Source organism: Acinonyx jubatus, chromosome C1 (assembly GCF_027475565.1).
Source record: "Acinonyx jubatus isolate Ajub_Pintada_27869175 chromosome C1, VMU_Ajub_asm_v1.0, whole genome shotgun sequence".
Lineage (NCBI taxonomy): Eukaryota > Metazoa > Chordata > Mammalia > Carnivora > Felidae > Acinonyx > Acinonyx jubatus.
In genome coordinates this window covers 161,773,371-161,795,691 of record NC_069381.1, presented here as the reverse complement: position 1 = coordinate 161,795,691, position 22,321 = coordinate 161,773,371, and the positions used below count along the sequence as shown (strand labels likewise).

At 34.1% G+C, this 22,321-nt stretch overlaps 1 protein-coding gene across 1 annotated transcript in view; it reads right to left on the bottom strand.

The window, feature by feature from the left end:
* Positions 1 to 2,737: 2,737 nt before the first annotated feature.
* MTX2 (metaxin 2) overlaps positions 2,738 to 22,321 on the bottom strand; it is a 64,275-nt gene continuing 44,691 nt past the window's right edge. The window contains exons 4-10 of the mRNA XM_027055436.2: positions 22,068 to 22,140; positions 17,894 to 17,970; positions 16,538 to 16,630; positions 15,992 to 16,030; positions 15,481 to 15,606; positions 14,307 to 14,383; positions 2,738 to 3,182 (exon numbers count right to left, since the gene is read on the bottom strand). Coding sequence (XP_026911237.1) covers positions 2,999 to 3,182; positions 14,307 to 14,383; positions 15,481 to 15,606; positions 15,992 to 16,030; positions 16,538 to 16,630; positions 17,894 to 17,970; positions 22,068 to 22,140 — 669 coding nt within the window. The 3' untranslated portion in view covers positions 2,738 to 2,998. The remainder of the gene's footprint in view (positions 3,183 to 14,306; positions 14,384 to 15,480; positions 15,607 to 15,991; positions 16,031 to 16,537; positions 16,631 to 17,893; positions 17,971 to 22,067; positions 22,141 to 22,321) is intronic.

Below are 22,321 nucleotides of genomic sequence, written 5' to 3'. Positions count from 1 at the left end.
ATATGAAAAGATGTTCAACATCATTCATCATCAGGGAAATACAAACCAAAACCACATTGAGATACCACCTCACACCAGTCAGAGTGGCTAAAATTAACACCTCAGGAAACAGATGTTGGCAAGGATGTGGCAAGAACCCATTGATGACCTGATCATCATCAATGACAACCTGGACAAGGCCTATCAGGCCCTGGAGGAAGCACTGTCCGAGGAAATCAAGAAGGCCCAAAGGACCAGCCACTCCTGAGAGGGACCGCCAGCTATGTCCTCCCTGATGGGGACTCCGCTCAAGTCAGCCAGCACCTCCTTCCCTCAGACTGCCGTGTCTGGGGGACCCTGGCCTCCCCTTTCCCCTCCTATGGGAGCCAGGCCCATGTCCTAATAAAAACTGCTGGGTAACTGTGAAAAACAAAACAAAACAACAAACCAACCCTCTTGCACTGTTGTTGGGAATGCAAACTGGTACAGCCAGTCTGGAAAACAGTGTGGAGTTTCCTCAAAAAATTAAAAATAGAATTACCCTACAACCCAGCAATACCACTACTAGGAATTTATCCAAAGGATACAAGAGTGCTGATTCATAGGGGCACATGTACCCCAATGTTTACAGCAGCACTATCAACAATAGCCAAATTATGGAAAGAGCCCAAATGTCCATCAATTGATGAATGGATAAAGATTATGCATATATAGACAGATAGATATACACACACACACACACACACACACACACACACACACACACACACTACTAGAATACTACTTGGCAATGAAAAAGATTGAAATCTTGCCATTTGCAGCAACAGGGACAGAACGGGAAGGTATTATGCTAAGTGAAATAAGCCAGTCAGACCAAGATACTGTATATTTTCACTCATATGTGGATCTTGAGAAACTTAACAGAAGACCATTGGGGAAGAGAAAGAAAAATAAGTTACAAACAGGGAGGCAAACCATAAGAGACTCAAAAACAGAGAACAAACGGGGGGGGGGGGGTGGGGAGAGGTTGGGAAAGTGGGGAAAATGGGAGATTGGCATTGAGGAGGGCACCTATTGGGATGAGCACTGGGTGTTGTATGTAAGTGATGAATCATGGGACTCTATTCCCAAAGCCAAGACTATACTGTATATACAGTTAGCTAATGTGACAATAAATTATTAAAAAAAAAAAAAAGATAAAGATTAAACAACTTAAAGAAAAGAGTCTAGATTTATATACTGAAGTACAAATGGTTCTGGTTCAATTAAATGAATGTTATGGTAATATTAAAAGAAAAAAGCATTGGGGTGCCTGGGTGGCTCAGTTAAGTATCCAACCTACTCAGGTCATGATCTCTCGGTCTGTGAGTTCAAACCCCATATCCAACTCAGAGCCTGGAGCCTGCTTCAGATTCTGTGTTTCCTTCTCTCTCTGCCCCTTCCCCACTCACACTCTGTCTCTTTCTCTCTCTCTCTCTCAAAAATAAATAACCATTAAACAATTTTTTTAATTAAAAAAAATCACTAAGTACAAAACAAGTATACAAAAATATACACCAAAAAAAAAAAAAGGTCATAAAAATTCTGCAAAAACACAGGTAACTTGGGATTTTTTATTTTAAGAATATACATTACAAAACTAGTTCAGGAAGGCTATAAGTGGCACTATAGTCCAAAGAGAGTACCCAAAGTTTATGTGGGATTTAGACCAAGGAGAACCCAATATATCCCTTATATGGTATAAATCTATGATCTTGACAACAAAAAGAAGTGTAGCGTTCGCTAAAGGCCAAACCGATGCCAGACTGCCTATGTTTGAATTCCAACTCTGCCACTTGCTTAAAACTCTATAACCTTGGGCAAGGCATTACTGCTTTCTTGGTCTCCATTCTCTCCTCTGTAAATTGAGGATAATATCCCTCATATTGTTTTTGTAAGGATTAAATGAAGTAAAAATGCCTGGTATTACACAGACAGAAAATACAAATGTACAATTATTCTAGATATTTTCAAGAATTAACATGATTTTCACATCTCTTATAGCATCCCTGGTTTTATATAAAATACGAGAAAATTTGAAAGGGACAAAACATATAATCCTTAGTACTTACATATAAATTCCTGTTGATACCTCAGTGAAAACTATACTCTCTTCCCCACAAGAGGAATGAAACATCATTAAAATAATCTTGTCTCAAAAAAATAAGGTCCTTGAAACTATCCATTTATCAAATATAAATTATAGCTGCTCTGATGAGATGTTTAAAAATTCAAGGGGTGCCTGGGTGGCTGAGTCGGTTCCACCTTTGGTTCTGGTCATGATCTCATAGTTCGAGAGTTCGAGCCCCACATTGGGTTCTGTATTGATGGCTCAGAGTCTGGAGCCTGCTTCGGATTCTGTGTCTCCCTCTCTCTCTGCCCCTTCCCTACTCATGCTTTGTCTCTCTTCCTCTCTTAAAAATAAACATTAAAAAATAAATAAATAAAAATAAATAAAACTTCAATTAGGTTTAGATATGAAGAATGCTCTTAAACGGTAATCTGTTCCAGGATTTAATTGCCTTGCAATTATTTACATTTTCTGAGTGCATGTTTCTTAAGAACATTTTTCCCATGCCTAGGTTCACCATGTACCTATTAAAGTAATCTTAAAAGTATGGAGCATAAATTACTCGCCTTAGAAAAGACCGTTTATTCCATGTAAAAAAACTCAAGAGTGGCTTTCAGAAAGATCAAAAGGAAATAAATACACCAGCCATACAGTTCTTTGAGCTTTATTTTTATAGGCATACGTTTCAAGGAAAACAAAAATTTCAAGATATAGAGTACAACATAGCAAATGAAATCATTCAGAATTGCTTTAATTAACAGTATAAAGTACATGTATAGGATACATTATATAATTTACTCTGAGGTTTCAAAAAGCAGTATTTTTGGTTTTAAAATTCTGATATCATTTACTAGGTCTTTCACATATTTCAAGTTAATTTTTTCTAAATCACTAAATTAAGACATATCTCTAAGATGATCTGATAGATGAGCTGCCTTTACCACGGTCTTCAAAATAGTGCTGTTCAATTCTTCTACAGAAAGCAAGGAGGTTGCTATAGTTTTTTACCTTCTCGGAAAGTTCATCATTGGTCAACTGTGTGGTAAGAATGGTATACAAATGGCCAAATACCAGTGCATCTAGTTCAGTAGGCCTAAAACAAAAATAGAAATGAGAGTAACAAGAACAGCATTTAACTTGTATGGTAGAATATACATTACTTTTTAAAACATTCTATTCATCTATTAAAAAAAAATTTTTTTTTTAACATTTTATTTATTTTTGAGACAGAGACAGAGCATGAACGGGGAAGGGGCAGAGAGGGAGACACAGAATCAGAAGCAGGCTCCAGGCTCTGAGCCATCAGCCCAGAGCCTGACGCGGGGCTCGAACCCACGGACCGCGAGATCGTGACCTGAGCCAAAGTCGGACGCTTAACCGACTGAGCCACCCAGGCGCCCCTCTATTCATCTATTTAAAAGAAAGTCACATGAGAAATAAATCCTACCTCAACTTGATAGAATTTATTTTGTTTTTACTTGGGAGTTTCTGTTGTAAGACATGAAAAAAAAACTTTTTAAGTTATGATTTGCTAGTTGTGTGACTTGCTTTTTAAAGTAGTAAGACATTAAAATAACCTTGGCACAATTGTTTATATTCATTTTACTCATTAATTTATCCATTAAACAGGTCTCCAATGCGCCAGGAACTGTGTGCTAGGTGCGAGAGCTACAAGAACGCCAAAGATATTCTAAGACATGTGACACAAAACATAAATTACCACAGCACAATTTAGTAAGTGCTGTAATAGATGTATAAACAAAATGGTATCGAAGCACAGGATTTCACTGTGGTGCGGGAACAAATAACACCTGATTACCCAATCATGTATCAAAAACAGGATTTAATTTTAACTTTACCACTTTTCAAGTAACTTAGTTTTCTGAAAGAGAAATAAACATAGCTTCAATAAAAAAATTTCCAGGGTTTTTTCCCCTTTAATTAAATATTAGTAACAAAAAATTGAAATTTATCTACCTCACTACTAATGGTCTATAAATGAGGCATCACCAAACTACATTATATTAAAATAATTGCTAGCACAATCTTACTGAAGGGAAAATATCATCATAATTAGGAGCTAATTATTGGTGTCAGTCCCATAGTGATAAAGCTTTTGAGAAAATATGTGTTAGCCTACCTAGATGTGAAAGTATGTTGCAGTGATCTAGTTTAGAATAGATTTTGGGGGTCCATCAAATCTAAGTATGAATCCTAATTCTGCCACTTCCTCTCTAGCTATGTGGCCTTGATCACTAATGATGAATGACCTCATGCTGCTGCACGGCTTTAAATACCTCTTTATGCCACTAAGTCCCCACTATTTGTCTCCAATCCCAGTCCCTCTTCTAAATTCCTGAATCATACACACATACATACTACATAACATCTCTGCCTGAATGGTGAATAAGCATCTCAAACATGCTCATCTCATTTCCCAAACTAAAAGGCACCACTAGCCTCTCAGCCATCTGCACCAAAAATCTCAGGGTTACTATTGAGTCCTCTCTTTCTCTTGCCCTCATATCCATCAGCAAGTGTTGTGAGACACAACCGCCAAATACGTCCTGATTACTACTAATTCTCTCCCTCCGTTCTCATCTACTCTGAGCCACCATCATCTCTCAGCTAGACCACTGCAATAGCCTCCTAACGTTGGCTCTATTCATTGTCCACAGAGTAGCCAGAGTGATTTTTGGTTTAAAGTCACCACACCGTACCACTCCAAGCATAAAATATTCCAACGAATATCCATCCCACTTACAGTAATATGCCAAACTCATTACATGAAGTATGCAAAGCCTAGATGACCTGGCCGCTGCTTATCTCTTCAGCCTCATCTCCCACCACTGTCAACATACTACTACTAACAGCCTTGCTTCTTCCATCCAAATGTAACAAACTCAAGCCCATCTTACGGCCTTGACACAATTATTCCTGCTGCCTCTAACACTCTTCCCTTGACTTCACATTGCCAGCTTCTTATTTTTCAGAATAAGGTTTAAATGTCACATCTTAAAGCCTCCCCTGAACACCCAAACTAAAGTGGACATGCAGTCACTTATTACCACGTGATCCATTTTAATTCTCCATGTGGCACTTAATACTATCTAACATTTGTTGTTAAGTGTCTGTCTCCCTCTACCAGGGAGATCTTCTCTACTTGTTTCCTGCTGTGTCCCCAATACTTAGAACAATGCCCTGGTACAAAGTAGGTTCTTACTATGTTTTGAATGAATAAAAAGGTGATGCATTTATATTACCACACTATAACTGTGTTCACGTGTTTCCCCTCATTATACTCCAAGCTCTTTAAAGATAACACTGCATATATCTTTTATATCCCCAGTTCTTGGAAAAGGATCTCAGGAACTGAATCTGTATATGCTGGATGCAAATAGAGAGAAATACATCCTGCCTAACGTATCCAGGATATTTAATTTTTCAATAGTGGTTATTCAGATTCTTTCAAAGCCTTCCCTTTTTTGACACATTCATGAAGAATTATTAGTCAGGTGAGGGTAGCCAACGTGTCCTTGGACTTAATAGCACCATGATCCTATCATATAAATGACGAATCAATAACAAAGGGATGCCTGAAAAGAACCAGAGATATAGAAGGTGGACAAATGTAGAGCTGAGGCACTCTGGGAGAATTAATATAAACACTAACTCTTCCATATCCCTAAATATATTTCTTAAAAGATGTATCTTATCTCACCAATCTTTCCTAATTCCTGTTTAGGATTAACTACTCTTTGCTTCTTGAATTAGACAATAAAAAAAGGTGAATTTATTTCCTGATGCAAATTCCAGTGGTATAGATGGGCATCCTTTATCAATAAATGAAGGCTCTGAGGGAGTTCAAGCATAAGTGTATATTCAAACTAGAGTGGTCTAAAAGTACCCCTGAAGTGGTCAAAATGTTATTTGCTGCAAATAAACATCCACGTAATTCAAAAGTTGCTGAATTATACAGGTAATGAGCATACAGAAATTGATCTTATGTTACATAAAGATAGCAACTCTTTGGCAAGTTACTTTAGAACATCTAACAGGAAGTAGAATACAATATGCTATATCAACTGAAATGTACATAACTTCTAATGCATATTTTTTGTAATCTTTACAAATGTCAGCCATTACTTAATTATATATATATGACATATAAATTACCAATTCCTACAATTCTTTCTTTTTAAAAAGTACACCAGTGATAGTAGTTACACAACTGTATACCATTCCTAAACATCAGAGCTGTAAACATAAAACTGTCAATTTTACTATATATAAATACCATAACAAACCTAATTTTTAAAGAATTTTTTTAAGTTTATTTTTGAGAGAGAGAGAGAGCGTGCATGTGTGAGCAGGGGAGGGCAGGGTGGGGTGGACAGAGGATCTGAAGCAGATTCTGTGCTGACAAGCAGAGAGCCCGATGTAGGGCTTGAACTCACAAACCATAAGATCGTGACCTGAGCCAAAGTAGGACACTTAACTGACTGAGCCATCCAGGCACCCCTAAACCTAATTATTAATTTTTTTAAGTGTATTTATTTTGAGAGAGAGAGAGAGAGAGAGTGCATGTGCATGCACAAGCAGGGAGGGGCAGAGAGAGAGGAGAGACAGAAGCTCAAGCAGGTTCTATGCTCTCAACCTAGAGCCCAATGCAGGGCTCGATCCCATGAACCAAGAGATCATGCATGACCTGAGACAAAATCAAGAGTCAGAGGCTTTACGGATTGAGCCACCCAGGTACCCCTAACCCTGATTTAAAAAAAAAAAAAAAAAAGGCAATAAACTCAAAATATTTGCAATTCATATGCAAGCACAAAACACACACTTTGCCCAATATTTCTACTGAATTAAGAGCCAAGATCCTGATGAACATCCAGTTTTAATAATTTTTCCTAAACCATATATAAAGAAAAACAACATTTCTACCCTTCTGTTAAGTAGTGGATTGTAATTTGAATACTGATAGCAACTCTCCTCCTAAGATTTTTAACATCTTTTATATATATTATTACATCTAGCTTTATAGACTTTTTATTAGAAAAACATTCAAAGGTCATAAATACATATTTAAATTCCTTATCTTGCATTATCATTCTTCCCACATTTCTGTTGGTTATTACTATTCTTTTTTTTCCTATTTTTATTGAGAAATAATTGACATATATCATTGTATAAGTTTAAGATGTACAGCATGGTGGTTTGACTTACATATATTATGAAATGATTATCCCAAAAGGTTCAGCTAACATCCATCAGTTATCTAATATTCTTTCATTTGAATATCAAAATAAAAATACTGTAAAATGTGAATGTTTTCTTAATCTTTCCCATTTAAATTTCTCTGCACTCAACTTTTTTGCTTTATTATGACTGCATATTTCTTTCTTTCGGATACCTTTTATAGTCAGTTCAAACACATTAATTTTGTCTCAGTTTTCAAGTAGTTTTTCTCTCCCTTACACTACTAACTTGCTATGTCTTCATACTCTAGCAATAATCTACATATTCTTTCTTTATATACTAATCACTGATCTTTAAGGCTGTCATTCAAGTTTGTAAATCAAGTCCCTTGCCAGCCTTTTTTATATCTAACCTTTGAAATTTTAAGCAATTCCTCCTTAATTTTCTCAGGTGGTGATTTTTAAAATTACTATCACTAAAGTATAATTGACACACAATGTTAGATTAGCTTCAGATGTACAACATATTGATTCAACAATTGTGTACATTATACAATACTCACCACAACAACTACAGTCACCCTTCAACATTATTACAATATTATTGACTATATTCCCTATGCTGTACTTTGCATCTCCATGACTTATTTATTCTATAACTAGAAGTTTGTACTTCTTAATTCCTTTTATCTATTTTGTGTATCTTTCCCATCCACCTCCCTTCTAGTAACTGCCAATTTGTTTCTGTGTTTAAGAGTCTGGTTTTTTTATGTGTTCTGTTTTTTGGTTTTTTTTTTTTCCAGATTCCAAATGTAAGTAAAATCATATGGTATTTGTCTCTGACTTAGCCTAATACCCTCTAGGTCCATCCATGTTGCTGCAAATGGCAAGACCTCATTCCTTATGATTAATATTCCATGTTATATGCATACATATTATATATAGTATATTTTAATTATATATTATGTATATACACATACATATATACACACTTTCTTTATTCATTCACCTATTGATAGATATTTGGGTTGCTGCCATAATTTGGGTTTTGTAAATAATGCTGCAATAATAAATAATAAATATGTATCAACAATATTTATTATCAACAATAATAAATATGTACCTTTCCAAATTAGTGTTTTCTTTTTTGTGTATGTGTGTAAATACCCAGTAGTAATATTACTGTATATTTCTATTTTCAATATTTTGAGGAAATTCCATACTGTTTCCCACAGTGGCTACACCAATTTACTTTCTCACCAACAGTGCACAAGGATTCCCTTTTCTCCATCCTCACCAACACTTTTTTATTTCTTGTCTTTTTGATAATAGCCATTCTGACTGGTGAGGTGATATCTCATTGTGGTTTGGATTTGCATTTCCCTTATGATTAAGTAATGTTGAGCATCTTTTCATGGGTCTGTTGGTCATCTGTATGTCTTCTTTGGAAAAATATCTATTCAGGTCCTCTGCCTATTTTAATCAGATTGGTTTTTTGATGTTGAGTTGTAGAAGTTCTTTACATATTTTTGATATTAACCCCTTATCGAATATATCATTTGCAAATATCTTCTCCCATTCATTTTGGTTTTGTTGATGGTTTCACTGTACAAAAACTTTTTATTTTGGGGTAGTACCAAGTTTATTTTTTGCTTTTGTTTCCCTTGCCTGAGGAGACATATCCATAAATATGCTGCTAAGGGTGATGATGTCTAAAGGATTACTGCCTAATTTTCTTTTAGTTTTATGGTTTCAGGCCTCACATTTAGGTCTTTAATACATTTTGAGTTTATTTTTATGTCTGATGTGAGAAAGTGGTCCAGTTTCATTCTTTTGCATGTGGCTGTCCAGTTGGCACAACACCATTTATTAAAAAAACTATCTATCTTTTCCTTCTGTGTCATATTGGATATTTTTACCTCCTTTGTCATAGATTAATTGACCATACATGCATGGGTTTATTTCTGGGTTCTCTATCCTGTTCTATTGATCTATGTGTCTGATTTGGTGGCAGTACCATACTGTTTCGATTACTATATCTTGAAATCTGGGATTATGACGCTTCCACAGCTTTGTTCTTCTTTCTCAAGATTGATTTGGATGTTTGAGGTTTTTTGTGGTTCCATACGTATTTTAGGATTATTTATTATAGTTGTATGAAAAGTGTTATTTGTGTTTTGATAGGGATTGCATTCAATCTGTAGATTGCTTTGGGTAATATGGACATTTTAACAATACTAATTCTTCAAAACCATGAACAGACTATATCTTTCCACTTGTTTATATCATGTTAAATTCTTTTCATCAATGTCTTATAGCTTTCAGGGTATAGGTCTTCCACCTCCCTGGTTAAATTTATTCCTAGGTATTTTTATTCTTTTTGGTGTAACTGTAAATGAGATTATTTTCTTAATTTCTCTTTCTGTTACTTTGTAACTAGTAAATAAAAACACAATAGATTTCTACAGATTAATTTTGTATCCTGCAACTTTATTGAATTCATGTGTCAGTTCTCATAGCTTCTTGGTAGAGTCTTTAGGATTTCCTATATATATTATCATGTCAAATGCAAATAATGACAGTTTTACTTCTTTCTTAACAATCTGGATGTCTTTTATTTATTTTTCTTATCTGATTGCTGTGACTAGGATTTCCAGTACTATATTGAATAAAAGTGGTAAGAGTGGATATCCTTGTCTTGTTCCTGATCATAAAGGAAAAGCTTTTATTTTTTCACAACTGATATTATCTGGGTTTTAATATATGGCCTTTATTATGTTGAGGTACGTTTCCTCTATTCCCACTTTGTTGAGAGTTTTTATCATGAAGAGATGTCATACTTTGTCAAATGCTTTTTCTGGATCAACTGAGATGACGATCATATGGTTTTTATCCTTTCTCTTATTAATGTGATTTAGCACACTGATTGATTTGAGAATACTGAACCACCCCTGCAACCATGGAATAAATCCCACTTGATCTTGGTGAATGATCCTTTTAATGTACTATTGAATTCAGTTTGCTAATATTTTGTTGAGGATTTTTTGCATCTATGCTCATCAGAGATACTAACCTGGTTTTCTTTTTTTCCTTTCCTTTCCTTCCTTCCTTCCTTCCTTCCTTTCTTTGTTTCTTTCTGATAGTATCTTTGCCTGGTTTTGGTATCAGGCAAAGATACAGATCAGAAAATCAGATCAGAAAAGATACAGATCAGAAAATCTATAACGCTGGCCTTATAGAATGAATTTGTAAGTTTTCTTTCCTCTTCTATTTTTTTGAATAGCTTGAGAAGAATAGGTATCAACTCTTCTTTAATGTCTGGTAGAATTCACCTGTGAAACCATCTGGTCCTGGACTTTTGTTTGTTGGGAGTTCTTTTATTACTGATTAAATTTATCAATTGGTAATTTCTTTATTGAATAAACCTCAATAAAATCCAAATCCCCTCTGAAATCTTTCATCTTAAGATTCCTATGTGTAATTTTTGCAGCATTTCTTCAATATCCTTTCCCATCAGTATATGAAAGTTTATTTTCAAGTTTTACCATTTAATAGTTAATAACAACACTCTTTCTTTTTCAAATATAACTCTTCTTCCAATTTCTCAATTTAAGCTGGTTTTTTTTTTTTTTTTACATTTATTTATTTTTGAGAGACAGAGCACAAGTGGGGAAGGGGCAGAGAGAGAAAGACACAGAATCCAAAGCAGGCTCCAGGCTCCGAGCTGTTAGCACAGAGCCCGACGCGGGGCTCGAACTCACAAACTACGAGATCATGACCCTGAGCCAAAGTCGGACGCTTAACTAAGCCACCCAGGCGCCCCTCAATTTAAGCTAGTTTTAAAAAACACTTACTGAGCCTCTGCTACCAACTAGGGTTTGTTTAGAAAATACACAGACCTGCAAGGAGCTCATAAATGCTTTACAACAATGTAATTCATTCATCCTGACTATACTTAGGGGGAAAAAGGTAACATAAAAATAACCCTTTAAGAAAAGTTTACTTTTTCATTCCAAGTCCATGTTCACATGAAAAAGAATAAATGACCCAGTAGTCTGTCAGTATGTGTCTTAAAAGAGATCACATCAGCAAGATAGCTTATCTATAACAAGAAAATACAGATTTTGTTTAACTGCATTTCAGAACTATGATTTAAAGATTTAAATGCTACCAACACTATATACTATTAAGAATAAAGAGGCCACCTGATATTAATAACTATCTTGCATTATTTCTAATTCCTTTCAATTTCACCTTCCTTTTTTCTTTCCACCATTTATCTTCTTTGTTCTCTTTTCCCAATTCCTATTCCTGCTGCAGGATTTCCCTCATCTCCCTTTCCCCTTCTCTCATCAAGTACAACTACCGAGTTTCTTTCATGAGTCCTCTCAACATCCCCAGAAGGTAAGCTAGGAGAAAATTTTATTCTAATTTTAGAGGGTAAGGGGACAATACACGGGGAAATAAAGTAACTTGCTGAACTCTGGTATATATTAAAGCCAAGAAGAGAATTCAGGCCACTGGCCTGGAATCCAATACTACCTTATCTAGTAGTATCTTAAGTATCTTAAGCTAGTGCTCTATTCACTAAGGTAAGGTATCTCACAAAGTAATGATTCCTGATACATAAAAAATTCTGTCATATCAAAGTGAAAATACAAGTTACATTTTCCTAATTCCAGTTCAGCATTAGACAATGGGGTAAAACTAAAGTTAAAAATAAAATCTATTCATTTTTCAATCATTAGGGGAAAATGTTTATGTAAGTCTCATACAAGGTAAAACTATTTCAGAAACCTACATCTTAATATTAAACAGTTCCTCCATAGCAACCCTTGGTTTTTTGCCTGTTCTAAACTTTGAATTTTTCATTACAAGCTTAAATATAATCGTACCATTATATGAAAAAAAAATTTCTTTCTATTGCCACTAAATTACATGCTAAATGATACCTGGTTATGAAATCCCTGACACTGAGTCAAATGAGAAAAATAAGATATATTCTCTTGGCCTCTCATGAAGATAGCATGTATAACAAAACTAACTCCTAACACATAACAATGCACTTCAAACAATAAAACACACCTCTTCTGAGTGTTTCAACCCCTAAGAATTCCTATATCAGCAAGACAAGGAACTACTTGATACTAACATGTGGATACATTTCTTTTGTGTTAGAGACACACAGAGATCTGTTGATCTCTGAGGCACATACAGAATCTACATTGCAAACATTACTAACATGGCTGTAGAAGCTTTACCTACCAGGATTTCACGGTATGAATTCTTTGACCTCTGTGCTTCAGAGATCAACAGACTCCAAATTTCAATTATAGGTAGTATACTTTAATATAACAAATATTTTTTCCTTTTTTTTTTTTGAAATTTTTTAAAGTTTATTTATTTATTTTGAGAGACAGACAGAGCGTGAGTGGGGGAGGACGGGGGGGGGGTGGGAGAGAGACAAAATCTCAAGCAGGCTCTGCGCAGTCAGCGCACAGAGCCCGATGTGGGGCTCAAACCCATGAAGTTCTGAGATCATGACCTGAGACTAAATCAATAGTCAGACACTTTACAATTGAGCCACCTAGGCATCCCTTCCTTAATATAACAAATATTTCTAAGCTATCACCACAGTTGTGTTTGTTACAAATATTAATATCTATACCAAAAGATGTTTGACGTGGCTACAGAAGATGACTGCCTAGAAAGATATAATAAACAATAGCAAATAAACCTTTTTAAAATTACCAATCTAAAAAGCAAAAATTTGTATTACAGAGCCAAGAAAAGTCTAGAATTTCTATGTAAAACAGTGTGATTAAAATGCTAATTTAGGCCCATCTTAAATTGTATCACAGGATGATTGTGACATATTAAAATTGTAACATTTTTTTAAAAAATTTTTTAATGTTTATTTTTGAGAGAGAGCCCGAGCGAGCAAGCATGAGCAGGGGAGGGGCAGACAGAGGGAGACACAGAATCCAAAGCAGGCTCCAGGCTCTGAGCTGTCAGCACAGAGCCCAACAGGGGGCTCGAACTCACAAACTGGGAGATCATGACCCAAGCGGAAGTCGGACACCTAACCAACTGAGCCACCCAGGTGCCCCAAATTCTAACATTTTTTTTAAAAAGGAAAATTCATTCTTTGCCTTGATACTCTTTTCCAGGTTACAAAATAATTCTGTCTTAAACATGAATTATTCAATTTACATATACATACATACATATTTAACCTACATCCTTCATACTCATTTCTGTGCTTTACAAATATTTTCATTAACTTTTAAAATTAAAGCACAACTTACAGACCTATTTTTTTTATTTTTATTTAAGTTTATTTCTTTATTTTGAGATAGAGAAAACCTGTGGGGAACAGGCACAGAAAGGGGGACAGAGGATCTGAAGTGGGTTCCATGCTGACAGCAGAGAGCCCGATGTGGGGCTCGAACCTACAAACTGCAAGATCATCACCTGAGCCGAAGTCGGACACTTAACCAACTGAGCCACCCAGGCACCCCTATTTTCATTAACTTTTAAAAGATAAGTTCATAATAGTGTTTGTCCATCCAACAATGTTTTTAATTGTTTATTTTTATTCACTCTTCTACTCCCCAGGGTATCACCCTATATAAAAAAGTATAGCTACACTTCATGTTTTAACAGTACTTTGCAAATGCAGAATTTTATTAAGATTATGTAGTTAGTTCCAAACACAGCATCTGGAACTACCCGTAGTAGCACCTCTATTCTATCAGACAATAATGACTGGTTTACATGTCTGCCCTGAAGACAAATTTTTAATGGCAAGGGCTACATTTTAGAAATTTGAGTCTCCCAGAGCCTAGAGCTGTGTCTGATAGCCAAGAAGTGCTAAGTAAATGTCTAATGAGGGCAAAAATGAATTTAAATATACCAAAATCTTTTCACAAATACTGATAAAACAATCCCTCTACGATAGAATAAGTTTGTAACCTAACAATATAGAAAAGAAACTCAAAAAAGATAAACTTTCTTACTGCTTATTGAAGAAATATGGTTGTGTTCCCAGTCTTTGAGAAAGTGCTTGACAGCACTGGTCTACATCTTCTAAGACCTAACAAAGGCAACGGACCACAAAGAAAAATATTTAAATTAGCAAAACAATAAAATGTGTCTAACACTTAATCTGCACCACAGTTTATAACAAAAATATAAATGTAGGTAACTTTTCATAATATATTTAAATCGGACTACAGAACACATATAGAACATAAGCCATATTTTTTTTCATAAGCAATACTTTCTATATAACAGGAAGACAATGTGAGAACAGCTTTCCTTTAAACACAAGTACACTTATGTTACTTGTAAGGATTACTATCAAGAAAGTTTTTATCTCAAAACTCCACACCCTACAAAAATGTTTTCCTGAATCCATATATTCAAATTATCTTACATATATTAAAAAGCTTGCTTCATAAAGATGACACTACTGACCTACCATGAGTAAAAGCATCTGAGTGGTCTTCCTGCTAGTGGAGATGGATTTATATCATTTACTCAATCCCTATTCATTTACCCAATCCCCCTGGTGGCCAATGGCACACATCGGTAAACTGGCTGCTAGGACTACGCATAGCCTTGGAAAAGAGACATTAGTTTAATGACTGAATTAGTTCAATCTCATGACCTTGACCAGACATGTATTTTTTTAATTTTGCTACTTCAGTAAATTTAAGATTAAAAAAAAAAAAAAAAAACAGATATATTAAGCACTGTATTTAACAGGGTTTGTTTTTTTATTTTTGTGTTTTTTTTTTTTTAATTCTGATGTTGCAGATCTACATTTACTGACATAAAAGATGCCCACGATGTACTGGTGAATGGGAAAAAAAAAAAAATCAGATTATAGAGTGACAGGTATAACATGATCCCATTTAAGGAAAGTGTTATTAAGAGATATCCAGAAGAATGTTCTCCAAATAGCAGTGGCAATTTCTATGTGGTAGGATTTCAAGCAATCTCTATTTCCTTTTTGAATTTTTCTGTGTTACGTAATTTGTTTATAAAACAAATAAAAACCACTTCAAGTCAGAAAAAAATAAGAGCAAAAATTTTCTTAATTTTTTTAATTAAAAAAAACTAAATATAAAAAATGAATTTCTTAATGCATTAAAGTTGAGGCTTTTGTCAACGTCAGTCTGAACTCACCTGGTCCAGAGTCTTGTTACCCCATCCAATAGCTTTCATCTTACGTTTGACTTCCCACTGTTTCTGGTAGGCCAAAATATGATTCAGGGGCCAAGGGTAAGGAGATCCATATCTAGCATGAGTGATCTAGAACAAAAGGATTTTGTTATCAACACGATTCTTTCTAAAAACAAAGCCTGTTTTTACAAACAGAATACTCAGGAAAACATATTTTAAGAACACAAACACAGCAATCTGAAAAAAATACACAGCTTGCAAGCTAAAAAATTAAAATTTTAAGCCATTCCCTTTAAAAATATATAAACTTTTATGTACTTTGCAACCAGTTATATCAAACGATGACACATAGCTTCCCTAAAATGTATGTGCAAGCAAAATTAAAGTAAGTGAAAAACTATATCACTAATGGTATAAACCACAATGTTTCATTTATGAGCAGGGACTTAAGATTCTGAGCAAAAGTGTTTTCTCATTAAATTTTAATTAAGATAAATGCTGCAGAACCACTCACCTCTCCTACTGTAGCTTCATCACACCACTGAAGATACAACTAGGAACAAAAGAACAGTCACTAGAACTTTAGAACACCAAAGAGAAAATGGATAAAGAAAATTATTTTCTGCCATGGTGATTTTTTATGAGCCAACCCTATAAATGTCACACGTAAGACAGTTTCCCTCCTTTGGCTAATGTTGCCATACAGAATTATTAAATTTAATTGATGGTAGTACTGAATAAAAGTATTTCTTATTCATATAGTAGTGTATCTCTAAATATCATCAAAGTATTTTACAGATATGAATGAAGTAAACGTCCCAAGCCCAAAGTCAAATAACGAATGGGCAAGAATCACTCCTTTTTACAAATAGAAAAACTAGATCTGAAATGCCAGGCAACTTGTTCAAACATAATAACCAAATAATTCCAGGAACCATCCTAGTCCGAGAATTGACAGACTATATTCCTATTTCTCAATAATTTTAAAATAACCCATAAGAAAGATGATCTTTTGTAAGAGGAAAAGCTTATTTTCAAGGCCTATTATCTTCTATTATACCTCTGCAGTCAACAGCATATTGTTGACTAATTCCATGTAGGCTTTCATTTCTGCTTTTTGGACTTCATCCAGCCCATCACTAAGAGAATGGCCCTAAAGGGAATTTAAAAAAATTTAAAAGAGCATCATATTAAATAGAGAAAAACTTTCAGTTATCTTACTACCAAATAATATAACTTTTTACATCAATGGTTTTATGACAAATGTCCAATAAACTTCTAGAATATCTCCTAAAATTTTATATGAAAAATCATTAATTATCTGCTATCACTACAAAATATTAGTAAGTAGTATTTCTATGCTATCATAAAAGTGTATCTTTCAATGGACAAAATTAAATTTTCAATTATTTCACAAAAGAAGAAAACAAGAATGATCAGTAAACCTTTTTTTCTAAGAGACTAACCTTATTAGTAATAAAATAAATGCTGGAAGATTGACACGTGTTACTTATAAAGTGGTCAAAGTTGAAAAAAATGTTAGTAAACGTATAGGGAAACAGACATTAATTTTTAAATTCTAATATACTATAATAATGAAAAAATGCATAAAATGGTATATCCTTTAGTTCAATACAAACATCTGTGGTGAGATTTTAAAAATGCACACCCCCTTTAACATCACAGTATCACTCTTCGGAATTTATCCTAAAAAGATAATCTGACAAGTTTACAAAGGTGTGTATAGAAAATATTTACCTGAACACTCAGTAAGAGCCAAAACCTGACTACAACTTAATGTGTCCATCAATAAAGACTTAAGTGAATAAGTTATAATACATCCATATAAAAGAATACTATACAAGAATTTAAAAGGATGATGTATTTCTGTAGTCATTAACATGGAAGAATTTCCAAACATATTGATGATTTTAAAAGGCAGGTTGCAAAATAGCACATAATAGTAAGATCTATATTTTTCTATATATGCCAAGAAAAAGTCTGGAAAGATGTTCCCCAAAATGTTAGTGGGGGGTTGTCCTTTATAAGTATTAAAACGTAAGCTGAATAATTCAAATGTATATATTAATATTCAACTTCCAAATATATCCCATATTTCCTTCTCAAAGGTTAACTCAACATTTTATAACAACCTAAGTTTTCATTTATGACCAAAATTCTCATAAGTGTAAGTTAGAAACTTATCTACCATTTTGTAAACATCAAATTACATCTTTTGCCATTGATTTACATTACGGGGGAAAAAAACTTCCACTTTAGAAATATTTCTCCACTAGTTTATATTGGCATTTTATGAAACTAGGTTAAAATCAATGTAAATGTTAAGACATGCTAAAGAATGATGAATGACTTAAGAGTAACTGTGATCAAATATATTTAATATCTTTTTTATTACCTTTGCTTTAACGAATTGGACTATTGGACCAAGTTCTGATACTACTTGATTTCCTACATGAATAAAAGGTACTTTACCTGTTGAGGAAAAAGAAATGTATGAAAATACTTTCAGTAAATTAACATAAAAATGGAATGTTTTATTAATATACTGCTCTTGTAATCCTGTAACTTTTGAAAATTATAAATGTGTATGTTAAATTCTATAAACTATTTTTTTAAGTTTATTTACGTTGAGAGAGAGACAGAGACAGAGAGAGAGTAGAGAGAGCATGAGCAGGGGAGGATTAGAAAGAGAGGGAGAGAAGATCCCAAGCAGGCCCTGAGCTATCAGCATGAAGTCCAATGTGGGGCTAAAACTCTCAAACTCTGAGATCATAACCTAAGCCAAAATCAAGAGTTGGACACTTAAATGACTGAGCCACCCAGGCACCCCAAATTCTATAAACAATTACTAATTTTAAAAGAAAAAAAGGAGATTCATTTCTAGAATTCTCACCTGCATATAGTAACCGACCACAATAATATTCCCTTTGCAGAACTAACACTGACAAGTCACTCTATAGCAGTAAACACTAATTATTCAATTTACATGAATAGGCAGGACATTGGTTCACAACCACTGATAGATTTGTAAGAAATGCAGTGGGTCTTTCTCTTCAGAGTCCAATGAATCAATCTATTTTTAAACTACATTTAAGAAGACGACTTCTTTTTACATCTACTTTTAAACCTCAGACACGTAAGTTCAATATCTTAAGCACATAACGGTACATTAATAAATGTCTTTGACTCAAAAAAAATCAGGAATTAAGAGAATTAACAATCTTTGAAGGTATGCTAGTTTATGAATTCTAATACAAAGTATGTTCCCAGACATATTTGGGGAAAAAAATAAAAGTATGCTTATAAAAACTGGCTTCTCTCTATAAATGTCACATTAAAAAACTAATATTTCATTTTTATAAAAACTAATAGTTGACAAAATTATCAGAGAGGATAATAGTCTCCAAACAGCAATGAAGTTCACCCCAAAAGCTAAAGGATGAAATCTGCTGTCAGACCTAATTCAGAGTTCACACTAACAGCAGGCTTCTTCATGGTCCTTTTCAACAGATTGACTCCTCTCGGCCTCATGCAGACCTAGGGTAAAGGATGAGGTGCACAGCACCAACAAAAGCTTCACCTACATCCATAAAATAACGTGCATTATAAGGGAAAGGCAGGCCTTCGGGGAAACAACTCTATTGATGTATTTAGAAGACATTTCCATGATACCAGTATAAAAACACTGCATTCCACATACCTTTCTTCTAATCTTGCAAAGGTGAGAAGAATTTATTTGGGTAAATAAGTACTGGGTAAATAAGTAAAATTAGTAAATAAGTAAAAACTAAGTAAAAAATAAGTACTGGTAAATTTATTGGGTAAGTAAAAAAGTATTGGGTCATAGTGTTTTTTAGCTTGAGATAAAATCTTTGTTAAGTACTATAATGCTAGAAATAGCACAGGTCGTCTGAGATAAAATGATCTAAGAATGAAAACTATGTGTGGATAAATGCCTAGACTAAAGCTATTTTTAGGGCATAGCATTTTGAAAGCAAAGTGTACTTCTCATTTTCAATAACCAGTTTGGTTTGTATTTTATTTCTTTTCTTAAAAATACTTTGAGTATTGGGCACTGGGGTGGCTCATTAAGCATCTGACTTCGGCTCAGGGCATGATCTCTGGTTCGCAAGTTCTAGCCCCCCATGGGGCTCTCTGCTCTCTGCTCTCTGCTCTCAGCACGGAGCCCACGTCAGATCCTCTGTCCCCCTCTCTCTGCCCCTTGCCCGTGCATGCTCTCTCTCTCAAAAATAAATTTAAAAAAATATTTTTTTAGTATTGTAGATTATGAAGCAGGAAAGCAGAGTACTCATACATCTCTAAATATAAAGATATATATAAAAATCAAGGCAACAAATTAGAAGTAAATAATGTTTTTTGTCACTAGTCTGACTTAAAGTGGAGCCAATGTTGGGGTGCCTGGGTGGCTCAGACAGTTAAGCATCTGACTCCTGATTTCAGCTCAGGTCATGATCTCAAGGTTCATGAGTTTGAGCCCTGCCTTGGGCTCTGTGGTAACAGCACAGTCTGCTTAGGATTCTCTCTCCTCCTCCTCTCTCTCTCTCTCTCTCTCTCTCTGCCCCTCCCACATTCATACGCACTCTCTCTCTCTCTCTCTCTCTCTCTCAAAATAAATAAACAAACTTAAAAAAAAAGTGGAGCCATTGTTACATCCTTATTATTGCAAGTACCAGGCAAAAGCACAGTGAGACATTTATTCGCTGGCACCAATCAAAGACCATTAAAAAAAAAAAAATCTGAGGGCCCTATTTCTTATTTTATGCAAAATAATCATTTTTTCAACTTTTGTTTTTAAGGGCTCCTGGCTGGCTCAGTTGGTAGAGCATGCAACTCTTGATCTCAGAGTCGTGAGTTCAAGCCCCACAATTGGGCATGGAGCCTACTTAAAGATTTTTTTTAAAAAGTGCTTTTAAAAAAGAATTTTTGTCTTTAAAGGAAGCAAGAAGAAAGCAAGCAAGTTTGTAGATTCAGAAAATATTAGAAACAAAAAGAACCCCGGATACCATCTAATGCAATCACCACATATTACAGATGAAGTCACTGACACTCAAAACAGAGAAGGGAAATTTCCCAAGGAAACTGTTAATAAGTGACAAGGTCACAGAAGGATTAGAGTAAAAATTTCGTAGCTCTTAGCCAAGCAGTCTTCTGATTACTCCATGATGCTCTCTGCTTTAAAAATCTACTAGAACAAGATCATTCCAACAAATAAAACATCCCTTGATCACCCCAAATCATATGATAAAAGAGAGTAATACTAGTCATATGATACAATTTAAATAAATGCCTTAAGAGAAAGTGCCATTTTCATCTACTTATGGGAGACTCCTCCCTATGAATGTATGTATGTATATATGTATGATTTGTAGCCTCTATAGTATTTATTTGTCTTTCAAAATATCACCTAGGTGATACTTAGTACAGTCATTTTAGGAAACAGGTGGATGAACCACATGGCTTTTCCTCATTTGCCAAGGATAGTAACTTTAGTATTAGATTATTAACATTTTTGTATGCATAGCTACACTCTTTTTGTATGACTACATAAAGGAAAAAATGGACAGAACCCAATATAATTCATTTCACCAGAATTCAGAAAGTTTATAAAATTTCTATACAAAAATAATAGAAAATGAGTTAATTAATGGGCTTCAAGAATCTAAAACATGTCTATGTTTACAAATCTAGAAATTCTTTTATGGAGATGTTTTAAAATGTATATTCATAAATCTATAAATGTAGATTATTAATGTAGAATTTTCAGTGTGTATGGAGGCTGTCTTCACAGCTTTTGATAATTATTACCACTTTAAGAATCGAAGATGAAAAGAAAAAAATGCCCCCCTCCCCTTCTCATACTGTGTCTCTCTCTCTCTCTCTCAAGAATAAATGTTAAAAAAAATTAAAAAAGTAAAAAACTGAAAATTACAATTAAAAAAAATTTATCTGAACCATATTTATTTAAAATTGTACCCTAATCTACTAATACATGACACACAGAAAAGGCAACACTGATTATAAAAAATAGCAGAAAGGCTAAAATCTTAATAAAAAGTATTTTAAAACCTGTTGAAATAAAAATAAAAAAGAAATAATTAGAAACCAAAAGCTTTCAGAGATGACCTTAAGATCTTTGACAAATTAATTATTCCACACTCTCTTCTTCCCTCTGAATAATAAGAGGACATAGTTTAGAGAAGTGTGTTTAATAATGAATGGATTCATTAATATTAAAATTTGTTTTCTGAAGTGGAAACAGCACTATGTAAATAAGATTGGGGATATCTGAGATTATGTATTTTCTTAATATTTCTTAATATTTACTGTGACTTTCCACTAACCATCTATGACCGCAGAGTTGAAATGAACAGCCATGTCCGCCCAAAGATTATCAAGTTTACAATTGTTACTTCATAAAACCATGGGAAAAGTCTTCAAAGGGTAAACAAAACAAAAATATCTAGGTACAAACTGAACTATCACTACAATTTCACCAATACAGAATATTAACAGAGAATTAAAAAAAAAAAAAAAAAAAAACAACTTACCAGATGGAGACATATATTCTGCATTTGCCCTACAAACCACTTTGACAGGCAGGTTACACATTTGCAAAAAGGCCTGCAAGTCAATACAAGTATAATTAGCCTAGTGAAAGTAGATATATATTTGAACAAAACTTTTTACTTATTTTCTAGACTTGAGCAAAAGCTCATAGAGTAACACTTTATTGGAAAAGAATGAATCAATTTAAAGTAAAATACTTGTCCGAACAAAATCAAATGTCATTTCAGTGCTAAAA